The following is a 26918-nucleotide window of genomic DNA, read 5'->3' as shown; positions in this document are numbered from 1 at the left end:
TTTTTATACTAAATTTTACATTAATTGAAGATTTGCAAAGAAACGGTAAACCGTTTTGTTGGTTGATTGATTTAGTGTTTTAAGCCCACTTTATGCACAGTAAGGCTAAGCGGGACTGGACCTACAGTTTAAAGTTGAATCCGAACCACTACGTGCCTCCACCGGGTATCGAACCTGGAACCCCTTGATAACAAGGCTACGACGCTACCACTGCACCATCGGGGAGGCCAGTGTAAACTTTTCGTCATCGTTCCACTCCAAAACAGATGTTTCTGTAAGAGCCACATCAAGTTTGTTTGGAAGTAGTGATGTTCTATGACACACACACACACACGCATATATCTCCTCAACAGGTACTATAGACCAGCAATGTCAAACTCAATTCGTGAGTAGGGCCGCATAACGATAATGTCAAAACTATCCGGGCCACATATCTAGAACCCCAACACCTTAAAATCCAGAACTAAGTGGTTCGACCCAATGGGGTCGGGGAGGGGGGGATTCCAGTGATTATTATTGCAGCATCGATATGTAAATTATATAGACCTCCCCCCATATTTTTTCATGGTTATAGTATTTTACATGTTACTTTCGAGTATAAATTGGTTACAATTGTAACTGTTTGTGTGCAATTATAGTTTCGTTTCGCACAGATTTCACTGTTTTTTTTTTTTTTTTAACAAGCTTCTCATAAGTCTGCAATAAGTTTTTTGTTAGCATGAAACTCTTAATGCAGACAACAAATGTTTTGTCAGTCATTCTTGATCATTCGGCTGTTTCATTAATCTTCATTATGGAAAACAACTTTTCACCAAGGCAAGTGCAACCAAAATTAATAAAATTTCTACAGCAAAATAGCTTATTCGAGGGTACTGCTATTGGAGATATAAGAAAAATCAAGGATAGCCCACCTCGCGATATTTATTTTTCAATACGAGTTGCACTGCAATTAAATAAGTTCCATTCGAAGTCAGGACTTTCACACGCACCATCTTAAAGAAAAGGGAGCAGAGCAGAACAAGATTATTGCCTTTCGCACCCTATGAAGTCTTGAAACCTGTTTCCAACTTCATCACGTAGTATTTTTACTTTGGACAAATTATAACTTTATTAAAAAGTTTTAATATAACGGAAGACTGTAACTTTGCAAAATGGCCTCCACTTCCTTCAAAATATCAGCTCTTGTGTCACGGGGAGGAATCATTCAAGTAGTTTTACTGTCATATCGAGATAAGAATCGCATCCACGAGTGAAGGGAGCAAACCGAGCTAGCTCACAGACGTCCGTAATTTCGCATATTGTGAGCGAAAAGGCAACAACACGAACAATTTTCGCTTTCAATTGTTCGTTGACTAAGTAATAAATCCTCTCCTCTGATTTTTTTATTAGCGTTCCTTTTCTGCAACGTTTGGCTAATGGCGACGATGAGGATGAGTAATGATATGATGAAATTGCTGAAGGGACACATACAAAGAAAACCCATGCTCAGGCCAGGATTCGAACCCGCAACCTCTGGTGTCGCGACGGGTTGTGCTAACCACTCCGCCACAGATTATGGCAAATTTATTTCGTGATAAAGAAATATTTCTGAATGAATTTACTTTATCAGGGTACAAAATTTCTACGCTTTTCAGTATTCACTTCACAACAAAAGTAAGCATTTCACTTGAAAAATCTGCATTCCTCTTCTATAGTCCTTTTCTTACTCCCACGAAGTTTGGGCAGCCATATGGTTCTTTGAAACTTTTACAGAAACTGAATTTTCTTCCAGGTAAATCCTTGAAAATCAAGAAACAAACTCATAGGCGACAGAAAGTATGCACGCTGCCCTCCCCCACCTGGCAAGATATTTTCGTACTTCAGATGTAACATGTCCATCAGCTTGCTTAGTTGACACAACACCTACTCTATAATGGAATGTATACCTGTGTAGGGAAAATTGGTCAATGTGTTGAAGTTTGGATGAGTCTGGTCTTGTATCACGAGAAAAGAGAAAACGGGATAACTACAAACGTATAGATAATTTCAAGCATGAAGTGTTAAGTGGGGCCAAGGCATTAACGGATGCTGGGGCCTACATGCGGCCCGCGGGCCGCGAGTTTGACTGGCCGAAATATCAGGAGAAAAGTTGTTACGCTTCTTCCAGGAGACTCGAACCTGCGCGCGTCCCGTAGCTGGAGAGCCCAAAGCATAACGCCTTAGACCGGACGGTCACGATGCAGGACAGCAGGCTCGTAGGCAGAATTTTTTTTTTTTTGGGGGGGGGGATGCTCATCCCTTATCAGCAGCTGCCATCTAAGGGCGAGAAAGTGAGGGAACCCCTGAAGATGAGTTTTTGTTTCCTAATTTTCATTTGGCAAAGGGGAGCTATCTCACTGCACCAAGCGCCGTCAACCCTATGCCGGTCGTTTGAGTATCTTGAGTTTGAGTTTCTGTAAGTCTTCTTTATGTATAGATAGGCTAATCGGGACTGGACCTACATTTGTAGTGGGATTGAACTATTGGGCGTCCACCAGGTACCAAACTCGGGACCTTTTGACATTACGAGGGTCATCTTTACCATTACGCTATAGGGGAGGCAAAAATATCTGAAACTAAGAAGACATTTTGAATGGACATGTAGAATGTAGGAGGCAGGGTTCGCGCTGAAGAGGAAGAAGACGGAATTCTCCCTCCCCTTTCCTGTACATGTCTAACGTAATTCTCAACCAAGCCAAGAGTCTTGTCTAGTGTTGCCCACGAGACGAGACTTTGGCCTGTCTCGTCTCGTGGAAATGCTGTGAAATGCTGTCTCGTCTCGAAAATATTCGTTTGTCTCGGGACACATGATCAATCTCGTCTCGTCTCGAATTTTTAAAAGCCTGTCCCGTCTCGTCCCGTGGGCAACACTAGTCTTGTCCTTCTACATTTTATGTCACTTTTGTTATTGTTATGGAGAATTCAAATTAATAATTTGTCTTTAAATCTCAAGTTAGCAAGTCAGCCAAAATTATGTTTTTATACTAAATTTTAGATTAATTGAAGATTTGCAAAGAAACAGTAGACCTTTTCATTATCCTTCCACTCCAAAAACAAATGTTTTGTAAGAGTCACATCAAGTTTATGCTTGGAAATAGTGAAGTTCTAGGAACCACACACACATATATGTAAGCAACAACGATAGTAGGCTATTGTAATTTGGAGAGGATATGATTTGTGAGCGGAACAAGCATGGGAATTTAACGAAGTTCCTTTGCGAATTAATCATCAATTATGTGTGTGTGTGTACACGTATTTCCTATCTGCACCGTTGACTCACAAAGTACTACATGTGAGGTAAAACTATCGAAATGTAAAAAGAGGAAGCACTACCACCCTCCCCGCCTTTTCTACATTTTATTCAAATCGAACACCAGGCAGGTATCGAGATATATATTTCGGAGGGGCGTCCTAACGTAATGTCTCAAAATAATAATATTAATAATGTTAAATTAAAATAAGTATAATTATATTAAATTAATTAATATATTTTTATTACATTAATAGATAAGAAGGCGATATAACAACAGTGATACAGTATAACATCACGTATTCATTATCTAGCTTACGTGTAGTTAAGGTCGGCAAAATTTGTAAATAAATAGAAACTGCCCTGGCAAGGAAATTAATGCCAAATAGATAAAGAATATAATATTTATTGAGTATGAAAAAATGATGTTAGATCCAGTTGACGAAAGTAAAATTCCTGGTAATATTTTGCATGTTATTATAAGTAGTAATAATTCTTGCATAAATCTTCTTTGGTACTGTCATTCAAAGTCGTATTGCTTTCCAATATTTTTGCGGAAATAAACAAATTGCGATTAGACAACAACCTTATTTTCATTACTTAATTGAAGTTATTTTATGATCTCATTATTTAATTTTTGTACTTGGTAAGTCTTTCGGGGGGAGGTTGGGACTCCTGGACCCCCCTGAATACGTCCTTCGCGGTAGGGATCGAGATAAAGTTACTGTGTCACTGGTTCCAATTCACGGTAAATATGCTCTGCTTCTCTACACTCAAACATACACAAACTCGTGACCTTCCTGCTTTCTTGGTTTCTTGCCTGGGAAAGAGGCAATAAATCAAGCTGTGACAGCTACGGGACCTTCTGACGAGGGGACGGAACCCACCTGTGCAGAGGATTCAAACACCCGCGCGTCTAGCCCTCCCCGTCTCCCTGGGGCAATTTTCAAACAGAGACATCTAGTGGCCAAGTGGCGAACTATTACGAATGAAATTCGGCTGAAGCGGCCGTATCTTTCGCTGTCGATAATACATGACATTTTTAAACAATCATTTTGGGCTGTGCAAGTGACTTTTGAAAGAAAAGCCCTCCCTAGCTTAGTCATAAAAGGATTGACCATTACGTTAGTATGCATCATAATGGCCATTTTCATTGGTGCTACCCACAAATCCTATAACCATTCTGTGCTTATTTACGTATTTCCTTATGGGAAATTGAAAAAAAATAATGGAATTTGTGCACATTTAACGAACTGAAATTGCATGAATGTGTCATGTACTCAAAGTTTCATAAACTAAGTTCACATCCACTGAGTGTTTTCCGGCAAATTTTTGTCCTAAAACGTTATATTCAACAAAATGCAAAAAAGCCCATGTTAAATTTTGGCGCTTTCCACGGCGACCTTCGCCAAACTCCACCTCCCTCTTAAGGTGGACAAGAGCTCCTCACGTTCTTCTTCCCTCCCCTCTCCGCTTTTTCCCCCCTCACAATGGGTGAATATCACGTTGACTGCATGCTGTGAGGTGACAGCTACAGAGAAGAGCATGCTTGTTTCGTTGAACAAAAAGGTGGCAGCGATTGATTTTTTTTCCTTGGAGGTACAATGCAATGCACATTTAGTTTAAAGTTTGGTTTATTTTTATTTCTGGGCCTCTTTCAAAGTTCCACATGGCTTAGTGCAGTATTTTCCCGAAATATTTTTAAAAAATGACTGAAAATGAAACAGAGGGTGTGATACAGGATTATTATTATTATTTGACTTTGTAAAGCTAAAGAATGAGTTGATTACTCTCTATTCTTCCCCAGAGTTTGAAAATAAACCTCTACATGCACTAGTACCATATATGAACACGAACAATATTCATAACATTAAAGTGAAACTTACAAGTTGGCTACACTCATTTTGTCAATACCAGCTTCAACTGCATCAGTGTAACGATCTTTTTCAGCATTAAGAAGAATTAATAAATATATTAGAGCAATCCAATCGCAAGGAAGATTAAGTGCGCTTGGTATATTATAAATTGAAAAAGAGCTGCTTCTGAAAATTAAAGCATTGCCCTCATTTTACGAAGATGTTATAAGGGAATTTACCACTCAAAACAGAAGAGCAGAATTTACATTTAAATTATTTTAATTAAGTCTGGTCTTTTGTTCCTGAATTTCTGATTGTAATTTGGGCCTCTACTATAATGTCATTTGCATAAGCCAAACAAAACTAAATTGCGAATCTCCAATGTAAATATAAACTGTTTATAAATATCAAGTGATTTTATAACTTTATGAAGACTTCCACATCAGACATCAAACCTGGTGAGTTTTAAACTGTATTATCCATATTTCATTACTTTATACGGTATGCAATATTTAGTAATGTTAATGTGCAAATCGTCAACTATTGAATACGTATAATGCTATCCCCCATTCCATTATATGTATATGTTTTTAAAAAAATGTGTACAGCATGCCCTTTATGAAAATCCAGGATACGCCACTGGAAATCTGTAAGGATGGAAAAGATTGGATTGATCTTGCCCAAGATAGGGACAGTAGCAATTTTCATTAAGCAAGTGGCTCACCTAGCTAAATAAAATGTATTAGGCTCACACACGACATTGTCATGCAAAATTCAAATACAAAATTTGGTTTAATTTCTGTTACCGAAACAATTGATTACCAAGGTATCTTTTTCAAGTGCCGAAATGTGCATCTCCTGATGTCCCTAAAGACAGGTTTATATTGACAAACTACGTTCAATATTGCATAGTAATGGGAGTATATTAAAAATATGCAGTTTATTTCAACACGAAAGCTTCAGAGTGCATTCTATATTATAAAGATTTTAAATAAACAGAGAGTACAGAACGAACAGAATACAGATGAATGGAAAACCTTTGGTATTTAACACAAAAGGAAAAATGTAGTAACAGCATGAAAATGGAATGAATATATGTAGGAAAATTTTTGAAAATATGGGAATTATATGTAAAAATAACTAAAACATGTGCTAAAAATACGGAAAATAAAATAAGAGCATTATTCGTGCTTACAAATACCATGATTCGCAAAGATAATACAAAAGAATTGTTTTTAACATCATATGAACATACTTGTATATTTACATATAAAGCTGTTCCCCGTTCATAATTGTCTTGACTCCCTAAGCGATCTAATAGAAATGCACATCCGTACATGCCACAGATGACTACCAACTAACATCCTTGACGACGGAGACAGACAGTAAAAGTCCAACTCAGCATGAGTCAACAACGACTGATCACTTACAAAAGTCCACTTCAAACAACCTTTGGCATATTCAAAATAGCGACCTCTTGTGCAGAAAATTGTTTCGGAAACGGGAGCTTGTTGTGGAATAATTTTATGTGCAAAGTAGAAGAGGCAAAGCGAACATTGCTATTTTATATGTGTGCGTTTATATAGGGTGGTTAACCAAACATTTGACACATTTGAATTTCAATATAAAATGTTTGGTGGGTCAGCACTTAGGCTATTTTGCACCCGTCACGCTATACGGGTCCAGCCGCTTACCATAACAAATAACATAGCTGTAATGTCGCATAATTAAAATCTTAAAATACTCTGACTTCGGTTAAAAGCTGAGGCTATAAAGGGGCACTCAGCACACACAAGCAAAAACAGCACAGCACACAGAATTATACTGGCCCTCGTTAGTCTGCAAAATGCAGTCTGGGGTGTATAGATCCACCAACCCATCTGAAACCCTGACGCGGGAGCAATGACTATAAGTGTCGCTAGTTCAAGTTACGGAGAAGCTTGTAGTTCACATATTTTCCGAGGTTTCAGAAAGCTTGGTGGATCTATACTACGTGGAAGGTTCACCCCTTACACTCCAAAATTTGACACTGAAATGTTACTAAAAATGAACACAATTTTTAACCTATGTTCTGTAACGAAATGAGGGACAGACGTGTTGCTACCTCGAAACACTTCTCTTTTATTTTACCTGAAAGAAGCATGTAGGTTACAGTTGTATTAAACATTTCACCCGTTCAAGGCTTAAATTTTAAGTCCACTTTATGCCCGATTAGTCTATCTGCATAAAGTGGAATCTGAACAACTAAAGTCCGCCCGGCCAAAGAATGGACTTGATGAAACCCAGACTTTCCGCCTCCAGTTCAAGAGGGGAAAAGCTCGCATATCAGGGAGAGGCAGGGAATCTGAGTCCCATCCGCTTGCTACGTGGCGGCAACCATTAGGCTTCGCCGTGCTTGGCTTTCATGAGGGTGCCACCCGTTTCGAAAACGACCCAAAACGAAACATTTGGCAACGCAGAATACCACGAGAATTCCCCCTCAACACGGCAACTGGACAAAGCCGATTGGTTCAGTGGTTCATGTCACCCTCCATGGCTTTCGACAGAAGAGACAAAAATAGAATTTCCAAGTCCGTTCTTTGGCCTGAACCACTGTACAGAGATGAGCATAATTAGCTGACAGTTTTAAAATAGCAGAAATAAATCGAACACGTTTCACTAGAGCATATTATGTAAATGGAATAAATTCTACACTTCTTTGAGATTAGTTCAAGAAACAGAAACCGTTCATGTGTACACTTGTTGGAGATTAATTCACACTATGTTATTTGCACCATAGCTAAAACCAACACTGCCTCTGAGAACTAAAATCTCCTTAGCAGGTTAAAAGCTGAGCAGTAAAAGTGCACTCTGCCCATATAAGGATAGAACATTTGGATGCTCGCAGCGCCTGATGCAAATTGGCGCCATTTTTACCAGTTTCGAATGTGTAATATAATCATACATGCATGTCGCTTTTTAAAAACACAGCTTTGTACCGAACTCGAAACGCTGCTGGTCTGGTGGTTGTTCTCTGTTGGATACATTTCTGTCGCTCTTAAGAAAAAAACACCAATATCTTGCTTCACTTCGAGTTAAATTCCGTGAATGGCCCTGTATATAACCTGAGATGACATGAGAGTTTACCAAACCACATTACCCCGTAGTACCCAAGAGCACGTTCCGTACTGCCTCCAGAGGCAACCACACAGTGCATAAAAAAAAACTACTAAATATAAACATAAGTGATGTCAAACTCACGTGTAACGCACATCGCGATTCAAACAAATCACCATTTCTACGAAATCACCACTGAAAAAAAATCACCGAGATACGTACGCTCACTATGGTATTGGGCTAAGACTCGACAAAAGTCCTATACAAGGTTCACAGTCGAGGAATTATCTTTCTTGATCCATTAAGCGCTATTATACGCCAAGATATGCTCAATGGTAGCGCAACCACTCCACGGCAGACTAGCAACAAGGCACAAATGAGCTCACAAAGGTCTCGGCTGCATCCATTATCTGTGCCGCAAGAGGTCCTAACCTTACATGACAATTTCGATTGCAAGTACACGTGGAACTCTTAGAGCGTTGCTTTAACATAGTACTTTTCGGTTTAGCTGAATAGCAGCCATTGGCATCGCCAGAAATTTTTGAAGGGGCTTCAAGCAATAGATAAAACTTAAAGAGAAAAATAACAATAATTACTTTATTTTTACTATTACAAACTAATGAAAAACAACTTCTATTCCATTATTTATTTATTATTATTATTTCCTTGGGGAGACTTTTCTACTAGATCCAGTAAAAAGTTAATATTCAGCACAACTATTATCCCTATATTTTAAACCATTTCACACAGTCAGTGTACTGAAATGTATACTTATTATATATTGTTATTAACTTTTACACACCTCGTTAAAAATAAACTTTAAAAGTTAGAGGAAATTTTTAGCCATACTGGTTATAGTGTGTGCTCCTCACACAAAACTCTTAATTTCTTGAAAACTGGTCAGAGGACGAAAGCATAAATTGATGTCTGTATTTTGTATTCATTTCTTTTATATGATTTTTTTTTACTTTGTTGGTCTGTTCGGATAATATCTAAACTGTTGTTTTCAGGGAGACATGAAGTGAACAATAAAAATTTGAAGGGGGGGTGACGGATCTGTTCGACCCCTCTCCCGACGCCCATGTTAGCAGGACTCTGAAGTTGATGGAAAGCCTATTTAAAAAGTATATCCTGACCTTTTTTTTGGGGGGGGGGCGGGTGATCAAGTACAAAAGCTTTATGTATTTAAGTTACAACTCCCAGAATCTTTCAATGAAAAATTCATTTTTTACTTGAACTTAAGTGCAAAAAAGAGAGCAACGGCTTAACTGAGTTTTGCTTTCTAAAACTGAGTTTTGCTTTCTAAGTTCACTTTATGCAGAGATAGGTTACCCGGGATTTGGCATACAGTTTGAAGCAGGATCCAAACCACAGTGCTTCCACCGGGGATAGAACGCGGAACCCTTTGATCACAAGGCGACAACGTTACCACTACAGCCTTAAGCGTGGCGAAGGTAACCTTCAAGTGACAGGGGGGCGACGTGCCCCACTTATCATTGAGGGAGCAAGATAGTATTTTTGCCCCCCGGTCGTGTGCTAAAAATGAGACGCTATTTTTTCCAACTTATGTTTCGTTTTGAAAAAATATTTTTGCACATATTAAATTAACGCGGACTGACGTTTTAGTTACCAGCAAGAAGTGCGTGGCAGAAAAATCTAGGTGCATATCATAATCACAGCCACGTCACCGCAAATCAAACGTAAGATGGAATTATCCCCCTAGGAATTCGCAGCTTCGGTTTCCAGTTTTCCTTTGTACGAGGGTCACTATTTATATTTTGAGCCTAACAATGAAAAAACAGGAATTTGGCATTGAAAACTGCTTTATTGTTTTTCGAAGTATTCTCCTTTAAAGTCAATACACTTTTTCATTCGTTCGAACCATTTATCAAAGCAGTTTTCCAATCTTCTTGAGACACCTCCATAATATGGTTTTTGAACGCATCAACGGCGTCTTTCGCCGACGAAAATCGTTGTCCACGCAATTTATTCTCGACATTCGGGAACAAGAAGAAGTCATTGGGTGCCAAATCAGGACTGTACGGTGGATGACCCATCAATTCGATTTTTTGACTGTTCATAAAGTCGGTTGTTAGACGAGATGTGTGACAGCTGGCATTGTCTTGATGAAGAATGATCCGACGGCGTTTGTTTGTTTTCCGTATTTGACCGAAGACCTCTGGCAAACAAATTGTTGTGTACCATTCAGAGTTGACCGTTCTACGTTCCTCTAAAAGCACAGTTGCCGCATGACCAGTTTTCCCGAAAAAACAGGCCACCATTTGTTTCGATGTGCTTCGAGCGCGAACAACTTTTGTTGGATTGGGTTCATCTTGAAACACCCATACAGTCGACTGCTCTTTACGTTCCGGCTCATATGCATATATCCATGATTCGTCACCTGTTACAATCTTATATACGTCTCTTGAAGCACCACGATTGTATTTATTGAGCATTTGTTTGCACCAATTGACGCGAGCGTCTTTTTGAGTTTTTGTCAAATTGTGTGGGATCCAACGAGAACATACCTCTCTCACAGCTAAATGATCATGTAATATTTTATATATGCTGGTGGAACTAATGCCTATGGTTGCCTCAATCTCACAGTATGTCACATGACGATCTTGCAGTATTAGGTTTTGCACAGCATCAATGTTTTCTTGAACAACAACTGATTTTGGACGACCTTCGCGAATCTCGTCGGTGAGCGAATGGCGGCCACGATTAAATTCGTTATACCAGCGTTTCACAGTGGCAAAGGATGGGGCTTCATCGCCAAATGTGGAAGTAAGTTGATCGATGCACTCTTGTCTTGATAATCCACGTCGAAAATCGTAAAAAATCATCGCACGAAAATGTTCACGAGTTAATTCCATTTCATTGTTGTCGCGGAATCTCCAAGGCAACATAAACAACACAAATCAAGCTATTGACAAAACATTTGAAGTACGTTATGGTCAATAATGCCAGACGATTCCGTGCAAAGGTCAAATCGCGCCCAACTTCAATCAGTGTTGCCAAGGCTCAAAATATAAATAGTGGCCCTCGTATCCACCAGGTTTTGTAAGTACAGGTACGGTCGGTGTGAAACAATAAACCCAGCGTACCCCGATGGGAAGGGACAACTACATCTGGATGCAAGGACTCCGAACAGAAAAAGGGGGACGGGGGGCAGGTGAAGCTTGAGCCTTCTAGCTTAAAGTTCAAGGTGGAATACAATTCGAGACGAATGGGAGAGGACGCGAAGATCTAGTCGGTAGAGCTCCTGACTGTCACGCGGAGAGCCGAGTTCAATTCCCGGGGTGGGTGATCTAAGGTCGGAATTTTTCCGGCCTTTTTCCAGCATAAAGTGGCTCCAGGGCGCACCCTGCCTCCAATGAATGGGTACCTGGGAGCAACCTTAGGGGGTAAAGACAGCTGGAGCGTGGTGATGATCAAATCATGTCCAAAATGTCAGAGATCGAGAATGTGTGGGCCTTACCCCCACATTTCTAAATGTGTCTTCATGGCACGGTGCTATATGCACGGTTAAAAAAAGTCACACGTGAACATAAGAATAAATGGTGTTACCTCTCTCTCAGGTCTAAAACTAAGCCATCAGCTCTGAACATGACGTTTAAAACAAACCGTAAACTTTTATTAAATCTATGTGGCCAAGAAACAAACGTTCCTTCTTTGGTTGTTTCGCCTCTACCTACAAATGCTTTATTGCCTGATGGGAAGAAACCACAGAGGAGGGGCAATATTGTATGTTTTGCTCTCCTTTCCACCACACCCACCACCCCCAGTCACTCCCTAAAAATGAGACTACATCTATTTCAACTTATCTTGGTTTTAAGGAATATTTGGGAAAATATTTTGGCACTAGATTTGTGAACGTGCACTCAAGTTTCCGTTAACAGCAAGAAGCAAGTGACATCGCAGTCAGGTCTCTGCAAATCAAGTATGCCCGTAGGAATTCTCTGCTTGTTTCCAGTTTTGCTTTGAAGCTCGCATATAACAATGCATCGGAGTAGAGGGACAGAGGACAGCTTAATTTTAAATCTTCCTGTGCACTTTTCGAACACGAGCTTGCTGTTCAAAAGGTCATCGACCATAGAAAACGTGAACCTTGCAAGTTCTTGGAAATTCAAGTCTACGCTAATATCCCCTTCTCTTTCCAAATTTAGACTTGGTCAGACGACACAGGTATTGTTCAGAGTAGAACAACCGCAGAAAGCGTTTACTCTGGAAATTTTAGTGACGAGTATGGATTGTTTTCCGCACAAAGCGATATAACTGTGCATATACGTGTAAATCATTTACAGAAAATACACCGACTGCAAGGTCGCGTTGGAAGATCACTGCACTTAGTCGCCTGATATAGAATCAAATGACTGATAAGTTTTACTTCTCTCCTTACGTTTCCTATATAATTTATATTGTCTGTGTGAAAGGGCAGAAAAAGACGAGACTAAAAACAGACAAGTATCGTCTCGATATACCATCTGCCCTTTCGGGATTTAAAGCTGCACACTTTGGAGTGTATGAACCGCCTCCTTTCGTGGGAAGGGAGGATCTTTTATTCCTTGGACATTTTTATTAAAAGTTTACTGTTTGTTTTAAACGTCATGTTCAGGACTGATGACTTAGTTTTAGACCTCAGAGAATGGTAACACCATTTATTCTTATGTTAGCAAGTGATTATTTTTACGTTGGGAATAGTAATTGTTTAGTTTTAGGTGGCAAGGTCGAGGCATGATCGATATTTTAGACCTCTCGGGGGTGACAGGGGGACGATCTTCCCCCATGTTTTCAGTCTTGTAAAGTTCAGACTGATTTCATGCAATACCAGGTAATTAGCTGCTTTGATGATTACAGATCAAAATATCTAATTTTAACCTTTTGAGTCCCAAGGCCATTTTCACATGTAAGCCTCTCGGTCCCGAGCCGATTTTGAGCAAAATGCAGAGTTTCAATTAAATTAGTGTAGATCGGAGACTACAGTGTCGACATGCACATGGAAATGATCGCTGACATGTAAGGAACACAAAAATATTTGCAATATTATCATATGACCAATGTAACTTGAGTTGTACCCCCAAAAGGAATGGTCGGCACGCCACTGATTCAAGCTTCAAAATGCAGCAGTACCTTGAAATGACTTTAGCTCAGAGACTATTTGCCCTGGAGATTTGAACGATATACCGTTGTACGCAGAATGAATCACAGATTCAGACGATATATAATTTATGCACATTTGGCGTACATATGGAGGGGGAAAGGGGGTAAATCCCCTGAAAATACTTTTTTTTTAAAAAAATGAGGTTCCCCCCCCCCCCCGCCTCCCGAAAAAAAGGATATGAAAAGTTCAAAATGCACATAGAAATTATCGCTGGCATGTAAGAAACAGAAAAATATGTGCATCATTGTCGTATGACCAATGTAACTTGAGTTGTACCCCCAAAAAGAATGGTCGGCACGCCACTGATTGAAGCTTCAAAATGCACGGGTACCTCGAAATGACTATAGCTCAGAAAGAAAATGCCCTAGAGATATGAAAGATATACCGTTGTACGCAGAATGAATCACAGATTCAGACCGTATATAATTTATGCACATTCGGCGTACATATGGAGGGGGAAAGGGGGGAAATCCACTCATAAATACTTTTCTTAAAAAAAATGGTTTCCCCCCGCCCCCCGAAAAAAATGTCAAAATGCACAAAATGCAAAATTTATGCAAATTTGGCGTATATATGGAGGGGGGGGGAGAAAACCCCCAAAAATTATTTTAAAAAATTGTCACTTCACCCAAAAAAATGTTCTCGCACTTGGGCACAAAACGACACCTACGCACAACATTCAAGGACGAAAAGCTAGAACGCAGTGAAAAATAAACGCCGATTCTTGCAGCTGCTTGACATTCTATTTTTAGACAATGCAGGGTAACCTATGTTCAATCTTGTGGAACACTTGTGCTAAAAAAAAAAAAGGTTTCCTTCAGCGTGCTTCGAAATTCCATTCTCACAAGGCAGATTCAACAGCCAGTCTTCCCCCTCCCCCTGCTTGCGCCCTCACGGAAAACTTTTTGACATCGGATACAGACAAACAAGCTTCCTTCGAATGCAGTTAACAGGAGGGAGTGAAAAGCATTGCTTTACAACAACAAAGCCCGTCTTCCTTTGTCGGCAAAAATTTGACCTTGAAAAGAGACGCAAAAGAGAAGTCCCTTTTCCCACCTTTTCCCCTCCATTTTCATGAAGACAAAACAAAATGTAAAAAAAACATTTCTGTTAAATATATGTGTTAGGAACAATATTAAAAAAACGAAATTCTAGCCAAAAATAGAAAAGTTTTAACGTAAAAACTACGACCTTGACACAGGGTATCTCGATCGAGATACTTGGGACTGAAAAGGTTAAAGCTGTTGGGTTGGCGTGGCGACTTGATCCATACTTGATACCTCGGCCCTCCAACCATGCACTACATTTGAAAGTCTTCGTTGGAACACTTCAGCCTAGCAAATGTTCTAAAATTACTGAGAGTTTCATTTTTTAATCTCAATCTCTGAATGAGAGTCTGAGATTTGCAAATATCAGTAAAAGGTGAAAGAATTTTTTTTGCGCCATTTTTTTACGCCTTTTCAGAAGCAGAAATGTTTTATATGTTAAAATTTTAAAAATGTAGCGCCTACAAAATAAAATATACCATATTGCCTCAATCTCATCGACTGCCTTCGCGATTAGCCAAAAATGGCAGGAAAGTGAAGTAAAATAAACTAAATCAATTAACTTCTCTTTCATTTATAATTCATATTTAGTATGAGACTTTTTTGTTAAATTATTCTAATTATTATTATAAAATGGTAAATGAGAACACGGGCAACTTTCTTTGCAACACATCGATCAGAAAGTTTCAGGAACATGGATTTTCTCAATACGTTTGCACGTGAACTTCATCAACTTTTAAAAGTAGCGCGTTTTCAATTATATTAGTAATCATTAAAGAAATGCCTCAATACCATCATGTCTAACTGCATGCGAATATCGAGTATCAGGCAGGGATGGAAATTTGTGGTAATTATCGTAAGACATAATATTTCAGTTTTCTTGCATTAAGCACCGTTTAATGGAATTATAAGTAATAAAATAATCCGTAATAGAGGCCGATCGGCCTCCTCTTATCTCTTATGAGCCACTGTGGATATTCATATAGCCTATATATACAGGGTGGGCACAAAGTAGCTTTCCCCTAGTATTTGATTTCTTCATTTATTGGGGAAAACGACTTTGTGCCCACCCTGTGTGTGTGTGTTAGATCCCGTTGTGGTAGCACTGGCAGAGACGATTCCACGCAGGTAAAACAGCGATAGTGAAAAATCAGGCGAGGCTACGCTGGCTTGGCAAAGTATGCCACAGACATGGACGTCCGCAGAATTTTTTCCAGGGAGGGGCGAGCAAGGTAATTTTTTTCCAGGGGGGGGGCAAAGGACATATATTTTCCTCCAAAATAGTGATGCCCCCTCAAAAAACACTGTTTCAGTCAAATTATCATGTTCCTTCAACGAATTTATAATAATTAACATAAATTACTGTGATTGAAATGAAATTATGTGTGAATTATATAACTTTTAGATACACATTCATTTTCCAGGGGGGGGGGGGCCGTGGCCCCCCTTGCCCCCCCTTCCGGACGCCCATGGCCACAGACCCGGGTTCGAGTCCTAATCGAGTATGCATATTTCACTGAAAATTTCTACATAGTAATTCTCCTGTGTGTGCCTAATCATCAATACGTATTTCTATTTATACCATTTAATTTGAATAGAATTGTTAGATATGATTACCTCGCATTTTGACACTTTTCTTCGCCTCATGCGTAAGTAAAGAACATTATCCATGGAAAAGCATGCTTCACACAGTGGTAATGTATGAACACTGTCACACTTCCTGCATTGTTCAAATGCACAAATTATTATCTCGAACTGCAAACTTTCTATTAGGCAGTTCACCCTCTGTACCGCCTTGAGAATTACGTTGATTTTTTTAATCTGCAGATTTTGATAGTTTACGTAATAGTCCCATCATGTGAAAATCACAAATAACAGAGATATTTGATTACAAAGTATGGCACACTTAAGAAAAAAACAAACCTGCCATCTCGGAGTATTTTTGCCACATTTTATTAGAGCCCAACGCAGCTATCTCTGCCGTTGCGCAGATACCAATTTTCTTTTCGTCTCCCTCTCTCTTAGTGTCACGTGTTCTAAACTGCTCGCCAACCTTCACCAATGTTTCCATATTGTCACGCAAACATCATTCAAAACAACTGAATAGCGGTTCAGCTTGCAGTTCACACTAGCTAGTGACTAGTGTTGCCAAATGTAAATATGAAGCACTATTTCTGTTACGGGAGAAAGGCAAAATGACGGTCAGTTTTGTTGGATTGTAAAGTGTAAACACCTTATTTTAAGTATTTGAATGGTTGACATTGTGTGCGTTTATTGCGTGTGTGTAAGTGAAAGTGCATGTGTTTGGTTAGTGAACGTTAAATTCCATAATGCCTCCAGTATTATTGTTCATATTTCATCACTTTAGAATTACTCGAAAGAAATAAATTATGTAGATGCACGACCATTTCAACCCTTGACTTCAGCACCGGCACGTGTTCTTGTAGGAATTGTATGATGGAAACTGTTATTTTTGCTGCTTAATGCAATGCATTGTTTGTGTGTTAAAATTGTAATGTTTTGATGGGTTACAAGTTCATAACAAAAGAAAAAGCCGCGCAGCTTATCGTCTGGTGGCAATATATGTACTTCTTATTCTTGTTGCGGAAGCTGGCATCATATGTAAATGTACAACAAAGGCAGCAGGCTGTCGGCCATCACAGAGAGGCAATAATACTGCTTAAGGAGGAGTGTTTGTGGTCCAACTGTCGCTTTTGTAACACGTTCGCAAGTTACACTGTTCTACAAATTTTCACTTTTTTCTGTTACAGAAAGAAAGTAGCTCTTTCTTACTGAAATTTACCTGCTGAACACGAATACGAATTTCATTTTCTAAGATTGGCTCTTAATTTGAGTTACGGCATAATTCATGTTACTCATAAGCAATGAGTTGGCTCTTACTTTCAAGATAGCATGATTCATGTTACATAACAATTAATCATAATCAATGTGGGCACAACTTAATAATGAACGTGTGCAATGTACACTCTGTAATGGGAGTATTTTCTTTTGCACATAAAGAAGAGGTGATGTTTGGTTTGAAGAGGTTTTCACCACGTGAAAACAGTTAAACATAGGAGTGCTATTAATGCTACTGTTTTAAAGCCAAAGATGGGAATAACAGTGATCTAGTGTGTGCTGCTAAAGAAGCTACATTTTCATACCACACTGCTAGACACGAACTCAGTTTCAACACATCGGAGATCAGACTGCACTTCTAAACTGGTTACAAAGTTACATGACCCAAAATTTTCACCTGCTAGAACCAAAACAGAGAAAATAATTGTTAATGTTATTTTGCCATTTATTTTCTATAGTGTGTTGCGTAAAAAAAACTGAAATTCAGCAGTAACGAGTTGATCGCGAATATGTCCTGGGTTGGACCCAAAAAAATATGGTAAGACTATTTATAATAATTATCTTAACTGGGGGAAAGCATAACTCTGTTTCGTCCACTTTAAACACTTCCGTATTCAGCACCCTCATATTAGTACTCTCATTTTTGTAACAAAACGTGTGTAGAAAAGTGTTATTAGTTATGAAACCAGTGGTAGTGTCAGTCGTGCATCACAAGTCGTTGCAGTTCCAGTACCAGTGTGGACGGGCTTATTGGGAGTGAACAGTTAAAATGCCCCAGGTTCATTAATGCAATGGCAAAATAATAAAGTGTTTAATTTTATTTGAAATCACTATGAAGAAGTCTTCTTTACATCATTTTGGGTAATTTTACACAAGGATTAGTCCACATTTAGCGGTTTTAGCCACTTGTTAGCACATATAAAACTCAACGTTAGATAGAGCAGAGTTCTCTAATTTCCTAGTTCTACGAACAGCTGTGCCTTGGTGCACTGTAGCGATTTTTCTATCGAGCAGATTAGCAACACTGGTTCTCCCGTTCTACTGCGCCGATCGCGGCAGAAATATCTGGGTTTGACTATAGTAAAAACCGTTTGCATGCACACTAAAATAGTGAAAAAACACATCGGAAATTGCTATGAGCTCCAAACCCAAGGACGTAAAATTGTAGCGGCTTTATGTGGAATGTAATGTTGGGTGCTACATTAGCCCCATCTAGTTCGCAGCACTTTTTGACACTCTGTAGCAGTGCAGGTGTATCCAGTGTCAGGGTGGTGCTAGGAAATGATGTGCAACCAACCAGACTGAAAGCGTTGTTCAAGTTCAGAGGATTCAACAAATGCCTGTCTGCTGCTTTAAACTGTCATTTGATTACTTAGTACTCACCACGTGATCATACACCACACATACAAAAGTCCGAAAGGTAGTGAAAATGGTGCAGACACCACATCAACGAACTAGACGCTTTGGTGCAAAGAGAGTCAAAAAGTGAAGAGTGAACTGGATGGGGCTACTAACTTGATGAAGCATTCGGGCTGTTCTGCTTCTCGGTAAGGTAACACGCTAAGGTAACAAGACATACTTTACCTCACAATAACACATCTCCGCATGCTAAAAAAGCGTTGGATTATGATATTCCATAGTTCAATGATGCACCTTTGATTTTTCGGCACTGTGTAATATATATTGTTTAAAGAACAGGTGTTTAGAAGTAGGTTTCAGAAATACTTTGAACATAGTACAAAGTTGATTGAATTGCAGGGCATTGAAAAATTGCCAATTAGGAGAAAAAATGTTGAAATGTTATTAAATTTTTAGGAGGAGGATCACGTAAGTCCATCCAACCACACATACATAGTAATGCCATAAATAAATGCATATTATTTTGATAAGCAGGAAAAAAAAGATCAAGATCCAAGAAGGTATGCTTAAAGCCAAATTCCAAGGGAAATATCAAATACGTGGGTGAATCAAAAAGTAAGTTACACCCCTGTAAAAAATAAACAAAATACATTAGAAACAAAAAATGTATTGGACGAAAACGCATGAACATTTAACTCTTTTTGACATAGTCACCAAGCTGTTCCAAGCATTTTTCGTATCGTGTGACCAGTTTTTCGATTCCTTGTGTGTAAAAATTCCGTCCAATTTCTTTGAAACACTTTGAGACTGCATCCTGCATTTCCTCATCTGATGCGAAATGCTGACCCCCTAGGTCTTGTTTCAGAGGACCAAAAAGGTGGTAGGCACAGGGTGCCAAATCGGGGCAATAGGGAGGTTGAGACCACACATCCCACTTGAATTTCTGCACTAAATCCTGCGTGACACCAGCTGTATGGGCGATAGCGTTGTCGTGAAGAACAAGCCCCCATCACTACTCAATCTTCCGGGCCTTCAATCCTTAATGGCTTTTCTCAGCTTCTTTAAAGTCTCACAGTATGTTGCGGCATTGTTGTTGTTCCTCGGGGCACAAACTCACTGCAAACAACGCCTTCGAACCATTGGACAGGTTTTGGCTTTTCTTGGTGGTGGCAAATCCTTGTGTCTCCATTCCATGGATGCCCTCTTTGTCTCGGGAGTTTATTGGTGCACCCAGGACTCATCTCCTGTGATGATTTTGCTCACAAACTGCAGACCATCCGTGGAATAACGCCGAAGAAATGACAGCGCAGCAACAAAACATTGATTTTTTACGTCCGTCAGTTAACAAGCGCGGTTTACGATAACCCATCTGATCATGAATCAGCATAGACACACTACCATAGGATATCTTCAGTTCACTTGCAACCTCTTTAATTTTCACGCGGCAGTTAGCAACAATGATTGCATTCACACGCTCCCCGTCGTCGATATTGTTCACAGTAGCAGGCTGCCCAACATGCGGTTCGTCATTCACGTTCGATCTTCCCTCTTCGAAAATCTGGCACCATTTTGCGATCATGGGGCGTGACATTGCATTCTCATTCTACACCTCGACAATTTGGAGATGGATTTCACTCCGATTATGCCTTTGTGCCCACAAAAATCGGACGACGAAACGCACCTCAATACGACGAGAAATACTCACACTGTGACTACTCGCATACTAAAACAGCTGAAGCACGGCTGCTTCTGGTGTGTGAAGAAAACATTTCAGACAGTGTTGCCACCAAGAGTGATTATTTTATCTCTCTTAGTACAGCAACATAGGTTGGGTGTAACTTACTTTTTGATTGACCCTAGTATATGTACACATTAATCTGCTCAATTTACAAATCTGGTTCCAATAGTTTAATTCCAAATATATCATGGTGCACAGGCATTTTTTTTACATACTTCGATTTCTAAATATGTCAGCTAACACATAATTTAGAGTCTTAATGATTGAGCCGGTGGGCCAAGGTGGAAGATCATCCAACCGGTTATGGTGTGACATGTGGTCAGCACGACAAACCACTGGTTCTGGTTCCGATTGTTTTATGATTTCTCCCAGCACAAAGACTAATTATCGTAGAATTTTGGAAATCATTGTCACACGAAATTTGAACCTTCCTTAAAGTAAGAAGCACTGTTTGGACTCGAAAAAAGTTGTTTATGTTGAATAAAACAACTTGAAAATTACCTTACGCACTTCTCATGGACAAGATATTCTCCGTCGATAAGTGACAGTAAATATCGTATAAAACGTTGGAATGAATGTAGAAGTAAATCAGAACCTTAGTAGAATGCATGGCATGAGTTTACAATACCGGACCACTCTTCAATTTCTATAAAATTTCTCCTACTTACTAATTTCGGTGTCCTGATGATGTATCTGTAGTTCATATTTGGCGGTCACTTGTTAAAATTGTACATTTACGTGTAGAACTTGTAAAATAACCTTGCGATTTACCACAGTCATTGTCCGTACACAGCAATTCGGAACCATCTTTCTTTCGCAATTCGTTAATGGTCTTCCTTTACGCACAACAATCTTGCTACCTTGAATATTAACGTCAGACGAGGAATGCCTACGAGGTTAGGCTCCATTAACATTAATACAACGAAAAATTAATATTTTGGCTAAGAGAACTATACCTTGTCTTGCCTAACATGAAAAAACTTTCTCCCGTGACGTCAGAACACTGTGTTGCTAAAGTGTTGTGCGATAAGTGACACCCATTCAGGGAAAATGGCATGTTCCGTGGAGCTACTGTTCTTATGGTAGGGTTACTTTATGTTAAGAAAACATAGTTTAGTTCATTTTTTTCTCGATTTCCATACTCGGCTGCCAATTATTACATGCAAATTCGTGATTAGGAGTTCACAATTAGTGAGTAGGCGAAATTTCATAGAAATTGGAGAGTGGTCCGGTATTGTAAACTCGTTCACAATGCATTTAGGGACTTTATTTTAATGCTAAGGGAACCAAACCTAACCTACCTAACCACAAAAGCATATATTGAACAAAACCTAAAGTAATCACTAACACTCCACAGTATGTGATAACAGACGTACATCGAAATCGAACCATGTAAAAAATTGCATTCGTAGCATGAAGAAATCGCAATAAAACAAAAGAAACTTGGGCCGAAAGAATAATTATCGTAGAATTTTGGAAATCATTGTCGCACGAAATTTGAACCTTCCTTAAAGTATTGAGCATTGTTTGGATTTTAAAAAAAAGAAGAAAAAAAAGTCATTTATTTTGAAAACATAAAGTTAAAAATTACCTTACGCAAGCCTGTGCACTTCCCATGGACAAGGTATTCTCTGTTGACAAGCGACAGTATCGTAGACTAGCGGGAAGGGTAAATTTCTCGTATCGGACAAACGGATTTCTTCAAATTTACAGGAGAAATTACTTACCGAATGCAGTTTCTTTGGACTTGTGGAAGTTCGGGGAAGTGTTTTCTCGCATCGTTCATTGAATTTTGCCGGTAAATCATCTATTTTTTTATATAAATGTGTGACCGATGCACTAAGCTCTTGCATGCATTTACTTCTAGGTGAATGTAGCCTGTGTCTGATGACGTAATCCCGGTCAGTGTTTCCAAACACGTGTTTTTGTAACTGAAGAAGGTACGTTTCCACAAATGGTTTGTGGGGCTATGTGTCAATGGTTCGTGGGGCTATGCGAGAATGGTGTGTGGGGCTACGCATATTTTTTTCGAAACCAATTTTTAACTATAGTAACCTATAGTGACCCTACCTAACCTAACCTTACCGGAAATGGTTCGTGGGGCTATGTATGAATGGTTCGTGGGGCTATGCGTCAATGGTTTGTGGCGCTACATAGGTATTTTTGAGTGCAGTGGGGTGCAAACACTGCATGCCGGGTATGGTAGTGAAACTGTGACCGCCATTTTGCGTGTTACCGAAGGCATAAAGAAACGAAGAAAACTTACTCGATATGTCGCAAATAGAGCTTATTTCCGTGAAATAAGCGAAATGCCACTTTCAGCAGTGTTTCTCAATGCAGAATACGTAAGTACGAATATTCAAATTAAATGAACTAGCAAATTTCATCCGTTTGTCCGATACGAGAAATTTACCCCAAACCTGACCTGCCTAATCTAACCACGAAACCAAACCTGACCTGCCTAATCTAACCACGAAAGCATATATTGAACAAAATTCTTAAGCAATCGCTAAAACTCCGCAGCATGTGTTAACAGACGTAAATCGAAATCGATCAATGTAAACATTGCATTTGTAGCATGATGAAATCGCAATAAAACAAAAGGAACTTGGGCCACCATTCTGTATACAGAACTTGTACTTCCCTTCAATTGACAGGTATAAATGTTCTCTCACTCACTGCCCCTCAATGAAATCGGGAGAGCGAGTTATGTTATTATGTAACTTATAAACAACTGAAATTCTTCAATATGCCTAATGTCATTGTATTACAAGATATTCTCCGAACTATGAGTCTGCACATTGAAGGCAAGTTAACAGAACGAAGCTGATGTCATTCAATTTTCGTCCAAACTTAATATTCTATACAATTAAAAGGCCACTCTTTCATATATAAATATTGACTAGCAAACCAGTTTTGTAATTGCAGACTATGAAGAGAATACTAACCAAATCATGTGTAAGGTCAATTTTTCAAGTCATGATAAATATCTCATTTTGGATAGTATATTTCAATAAAAAGATTTTACGACAGAAACAAATATGATGGGCCTTACCTTTGGGTTCAGAATAATTATTGTTCTCTACTGCTGCACAAACACATTATAACACGACAAACTTAACGCGAATTACAACACTCAGCAATCAGCTATTCGTGTGCACAGTATATATTTCGGCCGTAACACTTTTTCGGTTTGAGATGCGCATATAAATAGTACAAACATGAAACACTAGATGGCCTTCATGAACATATAATTTTTTAACCTTCTTTTCAAACAAGTTTTTCGAGAAGTGTCGCTGCTACAACATACAGTCACGAATGAGTTAATTACCATGCAGTATTATTAGGACATTTTCATTATTAACATTATTCAAGCGTATCAAAATTGCAATTTTGGGGTTTAATGTGTTTCAAGCAGTGGCGTGCAGGGCGTTCATGCATCATTTTGGTTTGGAAACAAACAATTTGATTGCATTATTGTTAAAACTGTTCATTTTTATATTAAATATTTGAAAAATTAATGTCTCCAAACATCGTGTTAAAACACGTTTTACAGCTTGAAACTGAAAAATTGTTGTTTTCGATGGTTTGCCTCACACACAGATTATAAAAGTTACCCGCCACTGAACTGAAGCGTAAGCACGGCGTAAGCAGAATATTCTGTGGTGCTGTTTCTGGAGACCGGCTTTACCTTTTACCTTGGTGGTTGTGTCGGTTAAGCACGTTGTATTGTGTATTTTTCGTCTTGTTGGACAATTTTATATTCCAAATATCATCATGGCAGCTGCTATGCCAATTAATCCCAAACCATTCCTGAATAGCTTAACAGGAAAGCCAGTAATGGTGAAACTGAAGTGGGGTCACGAGTACAAAGGCTTCTTGGTGTCCGTAGATGGCTACATGAATCTGCAATTGGCTAATACGGAAGAATTTGTAGACGGTAATTGTACGGGAAGCTTGGGAGAAGTTCTCATTAGATGCAACAATGTTTTGTACCTGCGTGGCGTCGAGGAAGAGGACGAAGAAGGCGAAACGAAGGAATGAAATTCCATTCTGATCGAACATGTACAGAACGTTTGTGAATCAGTGCACGTGGTTTAATTTGATTTCATCTACTGAATTCAACATTCCAATATAAACACTGAGATCTTGTGGAAAAGTTTTCGTTTTTGTGCATATATAGTTTGAACATTTGCTCATGGCATTCGTATTGACACCTACAATGGTATAGATTGTTAGAGAACTTTCTTGCAGGGTCGTGCAGAAAGTTGCACAGTTGTCATGTTTTTTTGTATTAATTACACTTTTTAATAAGTTGTGCATGTGCTAGAAAGAGTGGTCAATAGCCATGAGCACAATCAATTATATTAATATAACTAGTAAATTTTGAGTTTGTGTAAGTGTAGCGAGTTTTCTTTGAAACAGTATCCTAGTATTGTTTTTATATAATTCTTGCAGTGAATGGGCAGAAAACTGGATACTTGAAAAATTCTCCAAACTGTATGTTTAATATTCGAAAATATGTAAACTGTTTTCTAATACACATCAATTTATAAAATACAGAATATTGAATATCAGTATATGTTAGTATTTGATTAAAAAAATGAAGATGGAGGGGTTTTTCTACTGTCCTCTAAAAGTTTTGGTTGTTAGCCTAGGTGTGAGGTTGATGAATTTTGCAAAAATGTTCAAAATCATGGAAAATTCAACAAAATGTTCAATTCGTGAAATGGAATTGTCAAGGAAATTGGAACGACTTAAGATGATCAGATCCCTCTTCGATTTTCTTCATATTTGGCATACTCACTAATTGAGGCCTCCTGATCACGAATCTGAAGTTAAAAGTTGTCGGAAACTTCTAGAAATTGCAAAATAAGCGAAAATAAGTTGTTAGTTTTCGGAATGGAAACTGTCTATTTTCGCGATTTTTTTTTGGTACTAGTTTACTATCCATTTATTTATTTTTACAGAAGAAACTACTTATCGTAATAAGTTCCTGTAGCATTGTCGAACATCGGGAAAGTGTTTTGTGTGATGTGGGAATGTTTCATAGCTGAAATTCATGTTGTTCGTTGAAAATTAATTCTCCGACGGAGAATAGCTAGCCCCACGAACCATTGGCGTGTGGATAGGTTAGTTCTGTTATGTTAGGAAACATAGTTAAAATTTGGTGTCGTGTCAGTATCAGGATCTAGAAATTGGAAATAATTGCGAACCATTGGCGCTAGCCCCACGAACCATTGGCACGTGGTTAGGTTAGGAAACATAGTTCAAATTTCATCAAAACAACGTTGGTACACCTTCAGGAATGTTCCGCGAAGCAGATACGTAAGTACGAATGTCAAAAATTGACGAAACGAAAAAATTAGAGGTGTCCAAAGGATAGTAAATTTTTACCGAAATTGCAAAATAAGTTGAAAAAAGTGGGTCCGTGAACGGAGTAAACACCCTTGATTTATGAAGAAAACAATAATTTTTTGCAATGATTAGCATTTCGAAACTGTTTGATGACCCTTAATTTTAACTATGCTTGCCTAACCTAACCTAACCTTACTGTGAATGGTTGGTGGGGCAAAGATGTTTTCCACCTTTATGCAAGATGCCATTTTCTCATGCAACGGGCCTCACTTATTGCACAATACTTAAGCAACGTTGGTAGGAAGACCGTTGTGCAGAAAGGAAGACGTCTTCATATTACAGTATGGAGACTCATAGCGGTAATTGACAAGGTTATTTTGCAATTTCTAGACGTGACCGACAATTTTTAACTGCAGATTTGTGATTACGAGGCCAAAATTAGTGAGTATGCCGAAATTGAAAGCAATTGGAGATACTTCCGGTATTGTACATTTATACCAAACATTTTAATACTTAAAATGTTTTTTAAGAAATAATTCTACAATGCAAGCAATACATACACAAGGAAAAAAATATTTCTGGTAACCAAATGTTTGTTTAAATATGCAACAGATGCATATTTAGTTATAAAAAAAGTAGGCAAATTATGAGACACTCAAAACAAATTACTTTAATGTGTGCTTGTATTAACATTTTGGTGGGAGTATTTTTTTTTTTTTTTGCCAGGAATGGAAGGCGAAACCACTTCACTTTTTCTTCCAAACTTGTTCCTTTTTAGTGTTTCTTTAATAAATACTACTCTATTTTTTAGCGGTTATTTTCAGAAGTTCTGATAAAAGTTTATTTGAGTGACATGCAAAGTTAAGGCTATTACACTTTTTATTGGTATGGAAAGCTTCTTTTTAAGGAAAGAAAAAGAAACCAAAGTTTGTATATTCAATGAGATTCTTTCTGGTTAACATGTGCAAATAATGTATTTAATAAGGGGTAAGTTCTCAAGGACACCATGCACACAGTGTTGGTGGTATACATACATCTGTCTTATGATTAGCTTTCCATATTTTTCTTACAAATTTGTTCTGTTTTTTCATTTCTTGTCATTCATCAGCATAGTATTTATTTATCACCACTTATGCCACTTTTTTGGCCAAATGTAAGTTTTGCCATAGTACAT

At 38.6% G+C, this 26918-nt stretch overlaps 2 protein-coding genes across 3 annotated transcripts in view; one reads left to right on the top strand and one right to left on the bottom strand.

Moving 5' to 3' along the window:
* SCAP (SREBP cleavage activating protein) overlaps positions 1 to 23593 on the bottom strand; it is a 118590-nt gene extending 94997 nt beyond the window's left edge. Inside the window, exon 1 of one of the 2 annotated variants that reach the window (XM_083132178.1) lies at positions 23442 to 23593. The gene's annotated coding sequence lies outside the window, so the exon portion shown is untranslated. Of the gene's footprint in view, positions 1 to 6379; positions 6462 to 23441 lie in introns of those variants that run through there. The other variant, XM_083132179.1, reaches the window with a different exon arrangement.
* Positions 23594 to 24034: 441 nt separating this feature from the next.
* SmF (small ribonucleoprotein particle protein SmF) lies at positions 24035 to 24966 on the top strand. Its single transcript, XM_083132930.1, has one exon. The coding sequence runs from the start codon at positions 24164 to 24166 to the stop codon at positions 24428 to 24430; it is 267 nt and encodes an 88-aa protein (XP_082989056.1). The 5' UTR covers positions 24035 to 24163; the 3' UTR covers positions 24431 to 24966.
* Positions 24967 to 26918: the final 1952 nt, after the last annotated feature.

Source organism: Lepisma saccharinum, chromosome 12 (genome assembly GCF_977018435.1).
Source record: "Lepisma saccharinum chromosome 12, izLepSacc3.1, whole genome shotgun sequence".
Taxonomy (NCBI): domain Eukaryota; kingdom Metazoa; phylum Arthropoda; class Insecta; order Zygentoma; family Lepismatidae; genus Lepisma; species Lepisma saccharinum.
Note: the sequence above shows the minus strand (reverse complement) of the source record. Positions and strands in the feature narration are given on the sequence as shown.